Source organism: Caenorhabditis elegans, chromosome IV (genome assembly GCF_000002985.6).
Source record: "Caenorhabditis elegans chromosome IV".
NCBI lineage: Eukaryota > Metazoa > Nematoda > Chromadorea > Rhabditida > Rhabditidae > Caenorhabditis > Caenorhabditis elegans.
Window position 1 is genome coordinate 7,134,189 of NC_003282.8, and position 18,889 is coordinate 7,153,077.

Sequence of the window (18,889 nt, forward strand, 5' to 3'; positions counted from 1 at the left end):
CATTGTACATAGTTTAGGGGAGTGCGTCACGACACAAATTTTGATGACGTCAATTCAAATATTCGAACGGATTAAAATCTTACTTTCGGAACAAAAATTATTCCATAAATATGAAATAGAGAAGATCAACTCTCTATTGTTACTTTACGAAAAATAGATTCACAATTTCATTCTTTATTTTCGCCAAAAAATATACTAAAACAAGGAACAGTTTTCCGGAGAGGAGAAACAGCGAGGGGCAAATAAACCAATAATTTGAGGAGGGGGTGGGGGAGGGGAAGAAGGGGTACCAATTGAAATGTAATTGTAAAAAGAAATTTCAGCGAAAATAGCTGAAACAAGTTGGGTATTGACGTTCGTGTAAAAATGCTAGATTTTACGGGGCCAAGGAATACTGTAGAGGAGTATGAAGGCGCCACGACCGTACAATAATTCTCTACCAATAATTGAGAAAATTGCAAACGATTTGGATAATAAGTCCCGAAAAAAGTATTGAACAAATAGTTAAAGACAAGAGAAAAACACAACGCAGGAAGTGGTGGAAAAAGAAATGTTGGAGATGAGATGAGGAGAAAGAAGGGAAAGAGAAAAGTTGGATCAAGAGCACTAAAAACCTATTTGTACAAAAATAGCAATTGAATTGATATAGTGATAAGGTTATCAAGAATTTAATTCAAATGGAATCCTTTCTCGTTGATTGCCGTGAGAAGCCGTTCGCGGAGGATTGCAGACGAGGAGTACTCCGGGAGTTTGAGATAATGCACACATGTATTAACCTAAAAAAGAATAGAAATTCCAATATTGTTTATTTTTCAAATGATTAGTTCTTACCGATGGATAGCTGCCGTCTCCACTTTCCACTTTTCGCACAATTGTCAACCTTGGATGAAGATTAGCAAGACCACCTGAAAGTTAAAATATAGAAAGATGAACGAGTTGAGGGATCCTTACCTGGTGGCAAGCTCGAACATCCTGTGGCGAATTGAAGGAAATTCTTTCGTTCTTGAGCTGTCAATGCTTCCATTACATCGACAAATCTCAAGAAACCAGGAGATTCTCGAGTGTATCCAAGTTTTGGCTCCGTATAATTTAGAATATCGTCCCGAGACCATTCTGGGCACTGTTCACCGGACAAAAGACGCTGAACTTCTTCTGGAGAGTATGCTCTGAGAGTTCTAAGTGGAAAAACGCGATCGAATCCATCACGGAAAGCACGCATCTGGAATCAATTCATATTTCTGATATATTCAAAAAATGATATCAATCTTCAAACCTGGTAGGCTATTCCTGTGTTCAAATAGAATTCTTCACATTTCTCCACATATTGCTCCACGTTGTCGATTGTAACATCGATGTCGGATCCACCGTCAACCAACTCCATTTCGGCATATTGGAACACTTTTGATGGCGGATTGACACTGTAAGATGATATTTATATTCGTGAAACCAAATTAATAAAATTACGTGAAATTAAGTGCAAGATCTTCAACTCTGCATGTGGATCCCTTAATGTGTAACTTGAGCTCCGCAATTTTTCTTCTCTTGGAATTCGAATCGATGCTCGTGTCGTTCTCGATCAGTCGCTTACGCTGAGCAAGAGCTCGCAACTCTTTAAGGAAACTTCCTTTTACTGGATTCACTTCTTCGAAATCGTCTAGGCTGAGAATCTTGTGCAAGTTTGGTCCACGAGCATCATCTCCAATCTGAGGATGGACGAGTAACTTGAGGAATGGACGGGATAGTGGTAGATCAACAAGACGACCATCGAGAAGAACTTTAGCAAGAAATACTCCGAGAACACGGAACATATCTGCTGCTCTCTTTGTTTCATCGGTTCCTGGTGGAAGTGGTGCTGGGAAGAGACCACCAACGCGACGAACGTAGTATCTGGAAGAAAACAAAATATTAAAAATCAGAATCTTAATAATATTTTTTAAATCTTACCCAATTGGCTTCTTTCCTTCACCGAGATCGACTTCTCTTTCTTCTCCACTCTTTGATGCATGTGTATCATCATCATCACAAACCCACAACGCCAATGACTTTCGTTGCAACTCTGCAGCAACCAATGCATAGAACTCAAGAGTTGGTCCCAATCCTGTTCCTTCTTCATTGGTGTATTCGATCTCTAGCACCGCCTTACGATCAGCATGGAACTTCATTAATCGGATCGCTTGATCGAGAAGCGTCTCTTCAGCTCGAGTCACTTTAACTCGTTCATGGCGAAGACGCCCTACCCGATATTCGTGATAACGATCATGTTGCCGGGCAGCGCTACTGTTTCCAGCTTGAGCACTTCCGCGGGCACGTTCGACAGCAGCATCACGACGTTGTTGGAGCCACACGATTGTACGAGACACGCCGAATGCAGTAGCCTGAATATATTAAGGATACATTACATTTTCTAACGAAATGAAAGCTTACCTGCATGTACATGTTTCTTGTCTCCACAGTGAACAGACATGGATATTTATAGACTAAACGAGAGCACCATTCAGGAAGAGAACGTGCTGCGACAACGAGAGCATCAGAGAGAACTTGAGTTACTTTCAACGTCAGTTTATCACTGATAAACACATTTGGAGTTATCTCTGCTTCTGGCATTGCCTGTTGAATTCTTGAAAGCAATCCGATGGTTTCAAGACATTGATTTACTTGACATGGTGTACTACTTTCCTCATCAGGAATTTTGGAGACTTCGACATTTGTTTGATCGGCAGAGCAGTAACAGATTGAGTACGTAGGCTCCCAGATCCGGCGAGATCGATCACTTTTTGTAGCCCAATTGACACTGTTGTTAATGATTTGCATGTATCGGAACAGGGATGCTGAATCATCATTCATCTCGATGGTCACATTATCGACACCTGACATGTTTGGTCCACGAAGGAAGAAGCGCATTTGATCATCTTTGTCAATCTTTGAAGAAGAAGCCTTGGTAGAACCGAAATCTTTTACGACGGTTGGAAGTTCGACTTCTAAAGTTTGATTCACATTTGAACGACCTGGGCGTGGATCGAATGCTGGAATAAGGGCTTCGAATGTACACTTGACAGTTGCATCATCTTCCCATGGGGATCCTCGACTCGATGCTACAGCTCTTGCCATAGCAGCACGTTCGCGATTAGAACCACTCATTAATTCAGAAAATTGACGCCATGTTATTGGGGTTCTGGCAGCAACCATTGATGCAAATGAGTCAACAGGCATTCCAAGGTGAGCAGCAACTTCATCTTCAACTGAATCACCATCATCTGGACCATCTTCCGAGAAATCATAGTAGTCATCATCATCCATCATTTCATCCATTTCAATACCGGCAGCAGCTGGATCGAGAAGAGCGACAGGATAACGATTTTGCATTAAACCTGAAACACCAGAGTTTTCAAATTACAAATCTAAGTGAATAATTGTTTGAAGAAAAAAAATTGAAAAATATGCTCGACATACCTTTAAGAACATCCGTGTAGCTGGACATCTTTTTGAACCACTTTTTAGGTTTTTTGCCTCCCTTCTTCTGAGCTTCATTGGTGGTAGCGTCTTTGGCAGACGACGAAGCGTCCGATAATGATTCTCCGGTGATGACTTCTTTAAGTTTATCAAACAAGCCACGTTCTCCACCTAGCAATTCGACTAGCTTTTCTTGGTTTTCGTTGGAGCTTTCATCATCATCGTCGTCATCATCATCTTCCTCGTCCTCCATTGTTTCCTCCTCTTCGTCGTCTTCTTCCATTGCATCATCAGCACCAACAGTTTTATCTTCAGAGTTTGTCTCATCCGCATCTGCGTCTCCGTCTGTTTCGGCTGAAGCTTGTCGTTGCCGTGCTGCAGCAAGATCAGGTGCAGAAACGGAGAGTGTTTGGTTCTTATCATCACGAGGAGTAGAAGGAGTTCCCGCAGAGTCCCTTGGAGTCATGTCTGAATCTTGTTGTTGTTGTTGTTGAGAAGATGATCCCATAGACATTTGTGAATTTGACGATGCTGCTGATCTCATGCTTGCAGCCGAATCACTCTCTTCTCCACCCATTGGTTCATCTTCGGGTTCTTGATTCTCTGCGATACGTCCAAATGCGTGTGGCATGGCCCTTGCAAGAAGATTCTCCAGAGAAGGAGTTTGATGTTGAAGAGATTCAGCAGAAGCTGCTTGACCTGTTGAAGCAACGGATGGTCCAGATGTCTTCTGTCGCTCATCGACGAGATTTGTGGTTGACATTGATTTCTTTCCGATTGCACCTCCAGACGATCCTCCCGATGATGGAGTTCCAGCTGGAGTAGTGTTTTTCACTGATGCAAATCGCGAGAGAGCAGAAGCAGCTGAAAAAACCATAGCTTAAATTAATTAATGAACTGAAATGACGATTATAAATGGTCTAATATCACATTCTCTATCGCTGGATACAGCTTTTCAATAACTATGCAAGCGAGCAGAAACTGAAAGCACAATAACAAGAACGACACATTCACAAAACCAATAAGCTCGAAAGATACATTGTACCTGGCTTGTTATGTTGTTTGTGTCTATTTAAGCCGAAGCCTAGACCAGACGCAAGCGAAGAGAACGTGGATGAAGATGGGGGTGGAGGAGGAGGGGAAGATGTTCCCGATACTGTGGTGGTTGTATTAATCAATCTCGATGCAATTGCAGGAGACGTGGACTTAGATGATCGCCAAGGGGGTACAGGGAGATTGGGGAATGGGGACGAAGACGATGAATTCTCACCTCCACGAGAAGATCCAGCTGATGATGAAGTGCCAAAAACGGATGATGATGGTGGACCGCCAGTTGTTTTTGGAGTGTAGAAAGCACGATTTCGTCGAACTGCCTCCATAACCTAAATATTTAAAGTCCAGAGTTTAAAAACAATTGAAGTACATTGAACATTTTAAAACAAGTCTCACCGAAGTTGGAACATGTGAAGCTAGCGATGGTGTTGAATAACGATGTCCAGTGCTGGTAACGCGCTCAATGTCGAAGTTTCCATTGGCTCCGAATCGATATGAATTGGCGTTTCCATTGTCCCATGTCACATCAACCCAGCCACTTTCTGGCGGACTAGTGATACGACCCTAAATTTTCAAAATTAGTTAATCTTGTAAATTGATAATCATCCTGAAAACTTACGAATTTTCCTTCTCCGCCATCCTGATCTTCCCATCTCCAGTCTTTTCCACGTACAACTTTTGACTTCGACTCGCTTATTTTGTACGATCCTCTTGAACGATGACGGGACCTCTGCAGCATTGAAGTGACAGTCTCCAGCGATAGTCCTGATTTAAGACGATTGTTGTTCTCACGAGCTGGAAGCATTTCAAGCACTTGTTCTTTTGTGAGTGGAGGTAATGCGGCTGATGATGAGGATCCAGGAGTTGACGACGTACCGGCTGGTGAATCCTTTTTCGGTGGGTCTTCGCAAATGGCTTCTGTTACCACATCAACGATGTCTCCGTAAATCTCGAATCCGGAACAAGACAAGTAATGTGTTTGACCCGAAGAGTTCTTTCCGTTTTGAGCAATTCTGAAGAATCTGAATGCGGTTGTTCCCTTTTCACCAACATGCCAAGTAGCAGTAGATCCTGGTTCTCCGAGTCCTTTATCGTCAGTGTGAACAATCACATTTTCCCATCGCTTTGCATCAACAGATCCTTGAAGCATCCAATTACGCAGAGCAGATCTTCCATATCCACGCGAGTGACGAAGAGAATAAGAAGTTGGAACAACGAACAGACCCAAATCAATTGTGAAATGAGCATTTTTATCATCGGAAGTATGACAATTGATAGGATTTTGATCACGTGACAGAAGATCTTCAGGTTTACCGAATGGTTGGCGAGTATCCGAACAAGTGATTTTAACTGCTTTTACGGTTGCTGGATTTGTCCATAGTGGTGCAGCTCTTCCATTTGTTCCGATCCAATAAATAACACCATTCTCATCAAAGTCAGAAACATGTCTCAATTCAATAGATTTTCCTTTTGTCTTCAACTCTTGAATCTCTTTGACATATCTATAATTGGCTCGTTCACGATCATGCCACTGTCGAGTAACCATTCTATGAAGATACGCTCTGATGGCTCCCACAGATGCAAGAGGTTCGCACTTTACTATCTTTCCTGTCTTGTTCACAAGATTTTCGTCGTTATTCTCCTTTCCATCAGCACGTGGAAGCATTTCGAGTTTTGTGCGCACACGACGAGACAGAAGTTGAAGGCCGAAGGAAGAACCTCCAGGACTATCGTATAAATGCTGTGGGAACTTTTCATTCGCTTCCAAAACAGCAACTATTTTCAGTGCAAGATATGAAAGTGCTTCTCCTTTTGAGAATTGTTCCTTGAAGATCCTTGATGGGAAACTGTCTGGAAACTTTTCCATCATTGATAAAAGGCCAAAAAGCGCAGGCACAATTCCCGAAACAGAAAATTCGAATGTAGACAAACGACGATCATCAACGATTGACTCATGAAGTGTACTGATGGCAGCACAATATTCTTGTACTCTTTCAATTCTTGGTTGCTTCACATTCCGATGTTTGAAGTTGCTCTGAGCTTTAACGTGTCGAATAGTGCTCTGTAACAGTAATATTTTAAAAAAGTGCAACACAACAATATACTCACCTCTATGGTACGTGCTGCATTCTCCAATCTAACAAGTGCCTCTCTCGGCTTCGCATGGGCCTCTTTCAGATGATCGTTCCACAATTTCCAGGCCAATTCTTGAACTTTACGCTTCTGAATATCTTGACGGAACTTCATTTTTCGGGTTGATACTCCGTGTGAACTCCATCCAGTATGGAAATCCGATGGTAATGCATGCTCTGGCATAACATTCGTTTTTCGTCCAGTTCCAGTTTCGAAAAGGAAACCACCAGCATCGTCCTGAATCTAGACTTAGATTAACTCGCAAAAAGTATTCGTATAAAACTCACTTTAATTGTTGTCAGCATAGTGTTCGCTTGTCCTGTTGGTGCCGATGAAGAAATGGATTTAATTTGGAGTTCAGAAGATTTGGAGGACCATAGCTCCCAGGCCGGAACTTCAAGCTGAAAATATAAAGCATAACTTGAGATTTTGATGTGGATTGGTGTAAATGGAACAATCAAGAATAAACATCATTCAGAACAAAACCGCTACATAGAGACCAAAAACATCACACACCTTCTGACTGACCTTCTTAGCGTTACTGGGAATTCCGAGAACAGCAATTGGAACAGAAGACCAATCGTCATCGAAAACTCCTTTTACTGCATTCCAACGGGAAACCATTTCGCGTCGTTCGGTTTTTTGGAAATTATCCTGAAATTTGTCGATGAATACTGCTTTCGAATATTTACAACCCTTTCTTTATCTGTATTGCAAAACATTTTTTCAAATCGGTTACATGTATCTCAATTATTGAGATTTAACTATTCAACTGAAATTCTGAAATGGATTATGACTCCTTCGCCAATATTTCTAAAAATTATAACAAACCTTTTCTTCCTCGGTCATTTGCTGATCAACACTTGCAGTACCAGTGACGAACTGTACATGTGAGTCATTATCGGCTAAATAACGGAACCATCCATTAGATTGGAATGGTAACTCAATGAGCAGGACATCACTCCAGATGAATAGAGATGTGGTTCCGCGTACGATACGCCATTCTTTCCAACGATAAGGTGTTCCCTGGCTCAATACTGTCTTTGTTGGTTTCTTATCAACTGCGGCAGCTGATTTATCGAGACTGGCAACACTACTCAATTTGGATACCACTTGAAGAATAGCTGAAGATGCTGTTGAACTGGCTGTTGCTTTTGGTTTAGAAATAGATTGCTGTGTGGATGACGAAGGAGTTGATGATTCTGGATCAGCCATCTGAAAAGTGAAATTCCGAAAAATTCTTACTCAAACTGTTAAATAGAAAAGGAAACTATCAAGTTGTAAAAACCACACCTCAATTGTAGAAGGATTCGAGTTTGATTCAGCGTCGGCTCCACCAGAAGAAGATGGAACAGTGGTATCCATGATGTCGTTCGCCGTAGGAACAGCTGTTGATGACGAGGGTTGATTCTCAAAGTCAATTTCCATGGGTGTAACTCTAGATCTTCCCTCCAAATGAATTGCATTCAAAACTTCCTCCAATCCCTTTGGTGGCTCTTTTGCCATCGCCTCGACACGTTCAAACACACCAAGTCGCACCAATTCAATAACCCAGAGTTCGGCATCTTTTTCCAAAAGAGATTCCAGAATAAGAAGCACTTGTTCGTGACCCTCATGATCATCTTCTTGATCCATTACAGAAACGACAACAGCTACCAAAGATTCAGCACCAGCAGACACATCTGTAGACATTTTTCGTGCGGACTGTGCAGCTGGAGCATTGCCATCTCCCACGGCGCTTTGACGAAGATCTCCAATGTTTTCCACAATTTTTCGCATCAGAGACAGTGATGTGCGACGAACACTTCCGTTGAGAGACTTTTGGAATATCTCACAGAATATTGGAAGAAGTTGATGCAAAACTTTGCGAACAAGGTTTGGATTTGGAAGCTCAGGTTTCGTTGAAGTACCTGGCTGTTTCGACGTTGATGCTTTCACCTTCGGATCTTCTTCTGAAAGAAAAGTATTTGTTGAAGACCAGAACAATGTAGACTTACTATTTCTCATGAATGCGCTAGGCGATTCAAGAATGTTGGCGACTTGATTGTGATCATCATCAGATCTTTCTCGTGCCTTGTCCAAAGCTGTCTTGCCATCTTCGTCTCGTAGATCAGGATTGGCGCCACGCTGAAGCAGCAATTTCACAACCTGAGATAAACAATGCTCACTCCGGGAAAACAAGTCACGACTACAATATGATTATCTAACGTGTGAGTGTGCAATAACAGCTCATAACATTTTCCTACTGAAGCAAGTATGTATTGTAATAAAAATGAGCGAGTGCACGTATCACACGAAAGACATTCGCGTCGCAACTCACATCCGGCCGTCCAAAACAAGCAGCATAGTGCAAAGAACTGCTCTTGTGCCCCTTATTGACATCGGACCCCTTATCACACAAATACTGTACCATTTCGATCGAGCCAAACGCAGACGCCCAATTAGTCAGTGATTGTCCAACATCATCAGCAAAATTCACATCAACCTTAATTTTTTTAAATTTTTATGTGATCAAATATAGCTATGTTACCTGTCCACTTTCGATGGCATCCACCAAAGCAGTCAAATCTTTCTGTCTGATGGCGTCAATCAATTGTCTATGAACACGTTCAGCTCCACTACCTGCTGCATAATCACCTGATACTACTGAAGTGAGGGGAAGAGCACTACGTCCTTCACAAAGAAGAACTAAAAGAAGATCACAAAATCGAAGACCATCTGTTACCACTCGTTCTTCTTTGTTTGTAAGAGTAGCTTTGAGGCCAGTAATCATGTTAGGCGATGTGAGCACTTTTTCTGTAATAAGGCTGGAACCTCGGCACAAATTTCCAATCAAAGAAAGAACAATTGAGAGAATATTGGCAGAAGCAGTGGTCGGAGAGTTTTCGTCGTTTGAAGCAACCATAATTGATATCAAATGTTCGACAAGATTGCTATGCATTGCTAGCTCTGCTGGATCCATCATTTTACGAACAAAGCGATCAGTAAGCGCGGCGAAACATCTGAGAGCACTTTCCGACACCTGAAGCAGACTGATTTTATGTGAGGCAAATGAAAATGTGGGAATTTTAGTAACAAATAAAATACAAACCTTCGGGTCTTCATGTTCAAGGAGAGCTCCAAGACTTTCTGCACATTTTCCCAATTCTGGATCAGTTGGTTCCATTTTACCACATAATCGTGTCACTACTGACATTGCTGAATGCATCGTGTCTTTGTGAACTTGTGTTCCATGTACTCTAACTAAAGTGAGCATTGCATTTATTCCTCCTGCATCATAGACTGCCATTGTTTCACGTTGACACACATGTTCCAATAGTTTGACACATTGTTCAGCTGAAAATTTCAAAAATAATTTTGACAGCCTGAAAAATACACTTACCCAGATCTTTACTTGATCTATCTGAAATGTCTGCAGCGGCAAGACGTGTGCAGATAGCCTTCACGGCTCCGTCGACTTGTGTGATGCGACGAGTGCATTCATTTGACACGTCCAGATAATAAGTGATTGCGCGAGCAGTTACTTCGAGCACATTATCAGGTGCTGTTTCATCGATGAAAATTTTGCATAGTGCTGGAATAAATGTTCGTGGTGGGCATGATTCGAAGCATCGATCAATATTGTCAGCCATCAGAAGAAGCATGCATAGTTGTTCAAGAGCCATTAATTGAAGATCCCGTTCATCGCCAATACCCGTTTGGAGCCACTCGAGGAGTGTTTCCGGATCTATTCCGTCCATTTTCCTTAAGAAAAAAAAATATTTATACACAGTGTATTCGTACTTACCTTTTTCCCAATCAAAAGCGAAGCGAATATTGAAGCATATACTTATAAAAAATGTTTCTCCCAAGAATTCGAAAGAAGGTTAAATGTGGCTCTACCCAATTTCTGAAAATAACTTATGAGCAAGTGTAATTGGACTGGAATAATAATCGAAATGAAAAAATCGATAGGAAACGGGCGTTCAAAATCTGTTTAATAGTACGAAAGTCCCTAAATATAAAGTGTTGTGTGAAAAAGTTCCGGATCGTTTGAAAATCAATAATTTAGAAACTTTTTTTTTTCTTAAAAAACGAGCTTAAAACATCACTATTTAATTATGATTATTTGATATTAACTTTCGTTTTTCACAGAGCTTCGATCTTATCGATTAGTCAGAAATCAACAGAGAACAACGAATCACATAAAATCTGGCGGGAAGAAACGAGTAGAGGTGTGGAGGAATCGACGACGGCGGTGCGAACGTCACTATACACATTTTGTCGTTGGGGCGCATTTGCACAAATAACTCGGGGGCAAACGTGACATAGATTTTTGCAGAAGAGAGGCGGCTAGAGTGGAAAAAACTAACTTGCGAACAACTATAGATGGATGAAAGTCACAAAAACGTTCGACGAACCGTATAATACTTGTCTATTTGATAAATGTTTCACCTGACACAAATTTTGTAGAAATGAGAGACTTTTAACGATAGAATGAGTTACTTAAAAGCCCTCAAACCGCAAAAATTCAGCCAAAGGACTAACATGATTCTGCAAGAGAGGAGATCAGTCCTTGAATCCTCCGCTCCAGATATTGCCAAGCTCCGTAAATTGTCTCAAGAGGCAAGAAGATCGATTACAGAAGACCTCACTCAAAAGTACGACTCGATTCTTGAAGCTTGTCGGAAGAAAAGATCTTCAAAAATATTGAAGAAATCCATCCCTGCCGAAATCCCCTTGCAATATCTCGAAAGGCCTGACGGATCTCTCACGGCCAACCGCATCGAAATCCGAAAAATCGTCGAATCTCACTTCAAATCACTATACGAGGCTCCCACGAACTCTCCACGTCAACCACAAAATCCTAATCCTCCGAGTCTTGATCCCGTCCCAGCCATTCTCAAGTGCGAAGTACGTCAGGAGATCAGGAAACTCAAGACCAAATCTGCTCCAGGTCTCGACAAGGTGGATGCGGCGATGCTCAAAAATGGAGGGGACACTGTAGTGGACTCAGTAACTGCTCTGTTCAACAACATCCTCCAACACAACAAGGTCCCTGATCTTTGGAAAATATCGGATGTCAAACTGATACCGAAAAAGGCCAAAGCCACTAAGATCAAAGACTTCCGACCAATCTCGCTCCTCCCCATTCTGAGCAAAATGTTCTCGAGCATTCTGACCAGAAGGCTGACACCATCCTTGGAGAGCTACCTGGACGAAAGTCAAAACGGCTTTAGAAAAGGGAGATGCTGTGCTGACAACATTCAAAGCCTCACCATGCTTATCGAAAAGTGCAACGAATTCCAGCTCCCACTCCTTCTCCTATTCATTGACTACCAGACGGCTTTCGACAAAATCGGCCACTCGGCTGTGGTTTCCAGTCTCGAGAAAGCAGGAGCCGATCCCGCCATGCGCAAGATGATTCAGGAAATGATGGAAGGAGGACAAGCTGAGATCTCAGTGCACGATAAGAAGCTCAAAGTCAACCTCCGCACCGGGGTTCGTCAAGGAGACTCAGCTTCTCCAGCTCTCTTCAGTGCTGCTCTCCAAGCTATTCTGACGGATTGCGACAATGAGTTCGCGGGAGTTGGCATCAAAGTGGAAGGCAGACACATAAGAAGACTGGAATTTGCGGACGACGTAGTCCTGATATGCTCCACACCGGAAGAAGTTCAAGAACGACTGGAAATTTTGGACCGAATAAGCTCAATTTACGGACTCAAGATCAATCAGTCAAAGACTGTTCTTTTGAAGAACAAGTTTTGCCGGAGCCAAGACGTCTTTTTCAACGGATCCCCCATCATTCCCGTGCCTGGTTGTCGCTATCTGGGTCGCTGGATCGACATTTCTGGCTCAATTGACGAAGAAATCTCGAGGAGAATAAGAGCTGGTTGGGGCGCTCTGGTTGGAATCAAAGAAGTGTTAAGAATCATGCCAAACAAGGAAAGAATAATCCTCTTCAAACAAAATGTGCTCCCAGCTCTCCTGTATGCAAGTGAAACTTGGACATGTAATGCTGGATCCACGCTGAGACTCAAAAGAACTGTCACCGGTCTCATCGACGCTGCAGAAATTCGAGGCTGGAACTTCAACTTGGATCGTTACCTCCTTGCAAAACAATCAAGATTTGCAGGACACATTCTACGGAGAGATCCAAACCGTTGGACAAAAATCTGCACGGAATGGGACCCGAGCCACAACAAAAATTGGAAACGTGCCGTTGGAGGACAGAAGAAAAGATGGGCAAAGGACATCGACGAAGAATACGCAAGATTCCACCACAATTCCGCCATGTCGGGACAAGTCGTCGTTGGGAGAAGAAGACTTGGAATGCTCACTCCGAAGGTCCCATGGCTGTCCATCGCACGCACCGACCGTGAAAAATGGAAAGAGTTTGTCCGCAGTTGCCTCGCAACTTGAACCCAACGGACATCAAAGTATCAAAGTAAGTAATGTTTCACCTGACACAAATTTTGTAGAAATGAGAGACTTTTAACGATAGAATGAGTTACTTAAAAGCAATAAAAAAAACTCGTTATGAATTAAAGAAACCATCAGCTCATGAGAATAAGTACTTTGTAGCGCGAAAAGAAGCGGTAGCGAGAGAACATTCGGCAATGAGAGATTTAGGTCTCTTCGCTACGAGATATTCGCGCGCCAAAACGGTACATTCTCATGAACGGATGGTTTTTAATATTCGTGAAGACATGAAAAATAAAAGAAATTTAATTTTTCCACTGAAAAATTGAGCAGATAATCTGAGGTAATTTTTTCGGAAATCGATTCTTTAAAGAGAATTCTTTGGAAATTTTTCACTTTCAGGATTTAACAGTAAAAAGAGAAGTTTAGAAATAAAAACAAATTGTTTGTACTCTCTATTTTCAATGCCTAAAAATATTAGAGCCAATATAACGCATTTCGCTTATTTGTTTCAGCAGAAAGATTGTGTGACAAAGACAAATATAATTTTATTTGTCTTAAATTCTTCCGATCTATCTGACAGCTTGTTTCTCGACTATTTCAAGATGGAGTGGAAAGGAAAACAACCGAGAGAAGGAGAGTATCAGCTGATTCTCTACTCCTTTTTCGACCAACGAATAGAGACGTAGAGAAAAATAGAAAACGTAGATGATGAAGAGCTAGGAAGAGGGGAAAATGCCTACAAACTGCAGTGAACGGAGTGTACAAATATAATTTTTGTTTGTGTTTAAATTTTCTTGTTTACTGATTTAACGAGTCCTTCAAATAATCAAAAAGTACGTGTAGAAATTACAAAACATTGATTGCTGGCAAGATATAATTACATTGAACAGAATGCATGTGAATAAGCTCAATACGGCTTGCGCTTTTCTTACATTTTTCAGTTGAAAACTGGTTATTGGTTACCAAATTATTTTTCTCATGCGAGCGCACAGAAAGAGAAGCATCGAGCTTAAAGTAAAAGATAGCTATAAAAGAGTAGTGCAGTGGTGAAAGTATATTGGACATTCGTTTTCAAAATGGAAATAGGAACTCGGAGTATTGGAAAACATTGTGCTTTCAATAATATCCAAATTTTTGGGAAGCAACGCTTAGTCAAAACTTTGAAGACGTTGAAGCTCACATATATTATTTAGCTTCACTTTTATAAAATTAAATGCCTGCCCGGGCCATAAATTTAAATTACTCCACAAAAGGTGTTTCGTCGAGCGGATTGAATGATTCCCTTCTTACCAGGCAATAAACTAGCTTCAGATTAAATTTATTCGATATTGCTAAAACTCCCAAACTTTAAATAAACTACAGTGAAGCGAGTAAAAAGTTCAGATTTTGAGGACGTCATACAAGTATTTACAAAAATATTTTCGAACGTGTCTCTGACGACTTGATTTTGCACTTTAAGATATTATCTCACATAGCTCTATGGTTGTCTTTGCGCAAACACTTCGGGGTAGGATAGGCCTATCTATACTAAAAGCTAAAAGAAACACAAAACACTTTCGAGCCTGTCGATTACTTGCATTGCAAAAGTTTCATTAAACGACACTTCCTGATACTCAGAATTAGTCGATTTTAAACGAATTTTAGGGAGACTTGAATAAAGGAAGTGTCTACAGAAAAATTGGATGTATGTATTCGGTTTTTCCCACTAAAGTGAAGGTAGATTTCAGATAACCTTCTATAAAATTAGCAACTACGAATGAATGGATGAAACGATTATATGAATTAGCCTCTGGCTCTCAACAAGAACTGAAATGAATATTTTCGGGTTTATGTTCTATCCTCAAATATTGATTTTATTCTTAAGATGAACTTGTAAGACCGTGAACCTTATTTCTAAAATAGAAAATGATAATTTTCGAAATTGTTTCTGTTTCACATTTCGGATTACTGTGCGAAAAAAGGATTGTTGCGAAATTCAACTAAAGCCGGTCCCTCCTATCGACCAACTGTTTCGGCGTTTGATATTTAACAGAAAAAATTGAAGTTTGTCATGAAAGCTTGCATTCTCAAATAAAAATCACAAAAGAAAGAAAAGAAATGACAAAAAATGCGAACAAAAGCGAAAATTTCCGGAGCGTTCCCCCGGGAAAAGTACGGTATGCAAGTCCGCAATCGTCGCAAAGTGTGCAAGCAACACACCTCACGCGCAAACTCTTCGACTTTCCCCACGTCATTTCTGTTCTCTCTTTTTCCTCTAATTTTGCAAGTTTTCAGCAAAATGTCGGGGTTTGAAAATGATATATCAATTGGAGCTACAATGACACAGAGTCAAACATCTCAAGGATTCAGTCTCCAAATGTTCGGGTACGTTTTCAATATAGAATGTTTTGAAAGATTGTGTAGATAAGAAATGCAATTACTAAAAATTTAAGTAATGCCAGAAAATGAAAATAATTATTTTAGAAAGCCAACGATTGTGCTCGCGCATCTTTCCTTCAAGGGTGCTGCATTATTCTTCTACTTTTTTGCCAACTTCTTCACCAATTCTTTCATCGTTCAGTTTTTGGTTATTGTAAGTTGAATTTTAAAACTATATTTAGTTAAAAAAAAAAGCAAATTATATCAGATATCTTCTAAATTTTAGCAATCAATTTGAAAATTACATTTACCGAAAAATGCTGCAAAGCAGAAGTGTATGCAAATTCATATTTTTACAGCTTACACTACTATCAATGGACTTTTGGACTGTGAAAAATATTACCGGACGTCTATTGGTTGGTCTTCGCTGGTGGAATTTCGTTGATGCTGATGGAAATAATCACTGGAAGTTTGAAAGTGCCAAAGATATGACTCGTTTCGCAACAATTGATCGCCGTGTTTTTTGGCTTGGACTTGTTGTTGGGCCTGCGGCTTGGATCTTCTTTGTTGTCACTGCGTTTTTGACTTTGAAGGTAAGATTTTCCATTTTTCCGTTAAATATTTATTTTTTCTAGTTTGAATGGATGATTGTTGCTCTTCTCGGAGCTCTAATGAATATGGCCAACTTGTGGGGATACCTTCGATGCCGTTGGAATAACACTGAACAGATGACTAGTTATTTCCAGAAATGGGCATTCCTCAATGTATGTTTAAAAAATTACCCGCAATTTTTTGAAACTGAATTTTTTATTTCAGGTCCTCCGCCGTGCTCAACAACCACCACAAGAATATCAAAATCCGGTGTTCAGTGCATAATCAAATCTTTTCGATAACTAAATCATAATATTTATGTATTGTGCCCCCATATTTTTCCTATTCTTTCCTTCCTTCTGTATTTATACTTGGTGTTGTGTGTGCAATCTCCCCTCTCTTTTCAATCGACTGTGATGACTGATTACCGAATTTTGAAACCGTTCAATTTCGATGTGTAGAAACGAAAAGTAACAAGAGAAACCATAAAATGGATAAATTTATTTATTTCAAATCTATTGCAACCACTTCCATTTTCGGTATGGAGATCGTGGAGCTTCAACAGCTGCGTCTGGTCCTGGAGTTGCTGGAGCTGGAGCGTAGGTGGCCGGCTGAGAAGTTGACTGAATTAGAGAAGATATTCTTAACTTTTTGAACTGAGGATTTTCTAGAATCAAAATATTAAAAAAAGAATAACTCACTGGTTGTGGCTCATAACTCGGTTGCTCAATTGGTGGAGGCTCAAACTTGTTGACTCCAGCATTTCTCTCTGGACATTTACAATAACTGGCATCTTGTCCTGGTGCTCCTGGTGCTCCAACCATTCCAATTTGTCCTGGCTCTCCTGGCATTCCCAATTGTCCTGATGGTCCAACTGGCCCACTTTCTCCGTCATTACCTCGTTGTCCATCTCTACCTGGATATCCAGATGGACCCTTTTGTCCTGGTGGTCCTGAATCTCCTTTTGGTCCAATTGGTCCCTTTTGTCCACGTGTTCCATCTCTTCCATTTGGTCCAGCTTCTCCAAGTTTTCCAGGCTTCCCTGGTTCACCAGGAATTCCTTGTTGTCCTGGATATCCTTCACGTCCATGTTCTCCAATTCTTCCTGGGTTTCCTGGTGGTCCTTCTGGTCCAGATGGCCCAGTTTCTCCAGGTGGTCCAGTTGGTCCACGTGGTCCGTTCGGGCACACTCTGCATCCTTTCGTTGGATCAATGGTCACGGGTGGAGCGATTCCAGCAAGTCCCGGAGCTCCAGGTTCTCCAGATTTTCCAGGTTCTCCGTCAAGTCCCTGAAATGTTTAAGTGATTGATGTAAGTTTTGTAATGCATCCTTCACACCACGGTTCTCGAGTAAACCGGTTTTTGTGATTCAAGAGTACTCAAAAGCTTTTCACCGTTTGTTCCACTATATTGAACACTTCATCTACATCTACAGTAATCCTTTTTAATTACAGTATTCTTTTTTTAATTTTCTACTTTAAAGACCTACTTTGAAGACCTTTGTGAGTTCAAAAAATAAATAAATACTTGAAATGAGTTCTGCACAATTTCGAGACAAAATATCGGGCGTTTTACTTGTAAAACATAACATTAAAAGCAACTGCTCATTATTTTATTTTCAAAGTATCCATTAAAGGGAGTTATTTGAGTGGGTCTCGCCACGATCTCAGCCACAGTGGTTAAAACACGCTCGAAATTTCACATGTCTGTTAATTTTAACTAGAAATTTAAGCAAACGATCTTCTATATCCTAAAATATTAAGAGAACGACAGGATTCACTATACAACATTTACAATTAGCACCTAGTTTCAATTCAACTGGACAAGTTGTATGAATTGTTTTTTTTTCGTTTTTTCGTTCGTGAACATTTATTAATTTAACAAATAACCAATAAAAAAGCTGTAGAAGTATGTAGACAACCAACTTGGTTCTCTGAACTACGTTTCGATTATTCACTTACCGGCTTTCCAGCAGCTCCAGCTTGTCCAGCAGGGCATCCATTATTCTGATTACAACTACAAGTACTTGCTCCCTCAACAAATGCATCTTCTTTCACATAAGCCGTGTGCAATGGATATGTCTTTTTTGGTGAATCACCATAAGCCTGACGTTTTCCTCTTCTCATTGTGATCAACTCTCTCCAAGTATAATCAGCCATTGCTCGAAACTCTTCACTATCAACTTTCAGTTGATCATTGATATTTTGAATCTTGGTTACCAATGATGGTACGTACACGAGGCAGACAAGAATTGCACCGCCTGAGAATACGCATGCGGTGAAACCGGCTCGCTGTGTTGACAGCGATTTCATCTTGGAACACTGAAAATTGTTTTTATAAAAGTTACAGAAATTCAACAATAATAAAAGGTAGTTTTAAAAGTTGCCAAAATCAAATTGACTTCTCACAAAGGGTTACGGTAGAAAAGAAATAAGACAGAGTGTAGAGAAGTGAAAGAATTCCTATTCCATTTTATACATTCTCCACCAACACAGTTCTACTTGAAAACGGACAGAGTGGCGGATCGAATTCAAAGTCTCTTCATTTCTCACAATGTCTCACAGCTTTAACGGCAGAGACCGTAAGAAAACGCATTTGGAGAGGCAATTATTCGGATTCAGCGATGACGGCTTCTGCCACACCGTCAAACATTCTACAATTGTGTTGCGTAAGCATCCAAAATAGTATTGGAAGATGCGAGACGTAGAGAAATAAGAAGGAAAAAGGTTTTTTTTGAGGTTAGGAAATTGTGAATCAAGTAAGATGAATCATAAATCAAAGTGGTTTATGGGGTGGGTCGGATGAAGTGTTCGTTGATTTACACTTAACATAATAATGAAGTAACACGGAAACTGTTCAGAATATGTGAAGGGTGATATGACACCCTGAAATTAAAATT

The 18,889-nt window shown here is 40.6% G+C and overlaps 3 protein-coding genes across 11 annotated transcripts; 1 reads left to right on the forward strand and 2 right to left on the reverse strand.

Moving 5' to 3' along the window:
* Positions 1-157: 157 nt before the first annotated feature.
* Positions 158-10,532, reverse strand: hecd-1. Of its 8 annotated transcripts, none has more exons than NM_001380310.2 (22): positions 10,424-10,532; positions 10,019-10,380; positions 9,728-9,972; positions 9,167-9,658; positions 9,047-9,121; positions 8,634-8,763; positions 7,930-8,588; positions 7,468-7,851; positions 7,153-7,290; positions 6,924-7,037; positions 6,613-6,879; positions 5,123-6,565; positions 4,900-5,067; positions 4,721-4,832; positions 3,451-4,314; positions 2,425-3,368; positions 1,945-2,375; positions 1,465-1,887; positions 1,274-1,418; positions 952-1,219; positions 832-905; positions 158-776 (listed from the first exon to the last, which is right to left on the reverse strand). In NM_001380310.2, the coding sequence occupies exons 2-22, from the start codon at positions 10,374-10,376 to the stop codon at positions 669-671; spliced, it is 7,842 nt and encodes a 2,613-aa protein (NP_001368366.1). In that variant the 5' UTR covers positions 10,377-10,380; positions 10,424-10,532; the 3' UTR covers positions 158-668. The 8 variants fall into 8 exon arrangements, with proteins under 8 accessions (NP_001368366.1, NP_001368364.1, NP_001368365.1 ...); NM_001380311.1 differs by having other exon boundaries at positions 7,165-7,290; positions 8,634-8,784; positions 8,957-9,121; positions 10,424-10,531; NM_001380312.2 differs by having other exon boundaries at positions 8,634-8,784; positions 8,957-9,121; positions 10,424-10,531.
* Positions 10,533-15,172: 4,640 nt separating this feature from the next.
* On the forward strand, positions 15,173-16,508 carry C34D4.4 (putative Golgi apparatus membrane protein-like protein C34D4.4). The gene is made up of 5 exons (NM_001380313.3): positions 15,173-15,405; positions 15,505-15,613; positions 15,759-15,992; positions 16,035-16,163; positions 16,216-16,508. Exons 1-5 carry the CDS (start codon positions 15,320-15,322, stop codon positions 16,273-16,275), a joined length of 618 nt encoding a protein of 205 aa, NP_001367620.1. The 5' UTR covers positions 15,173-15,319; the 3' UTR covers positions 16,276-16,508.
* On the reverse strand, positions 16,475-18,321 carry col-113 (Nematode cuticle collagen N-terminal domain-containing protein). 2 transcript variants are annotated; one of them, NM_068722.8, is made up of 3 exons: positions 17,952-18,315; positions 16,692-17,279; positions 16,475-16,613 (listed from the first exon to the last, which is right to left on the reverse strand). In NM_068722.8, exons 1-3 carry the CDS (start codon positions 18,300-18,302, stop codon positions 16,506-16,508), a joined length of 1,047 nt encoding a protein of 348 aa, NP_501123.1. In that variant the 5' UTR covers positions 18,303-18,315; the 3' UTR covers positions 16,475-16,505. The 2 variants fall into 2 exon arrangements, with proteins under 2 accessions (NP_501123.1, NP_001294227.1); NM_001307298.2 differs by having other exon boundaries at positions 16,479-16,601; positions 17,952-18,321.
* Positions 18,322-18,889: the final 568 nt, after the last annotated feature.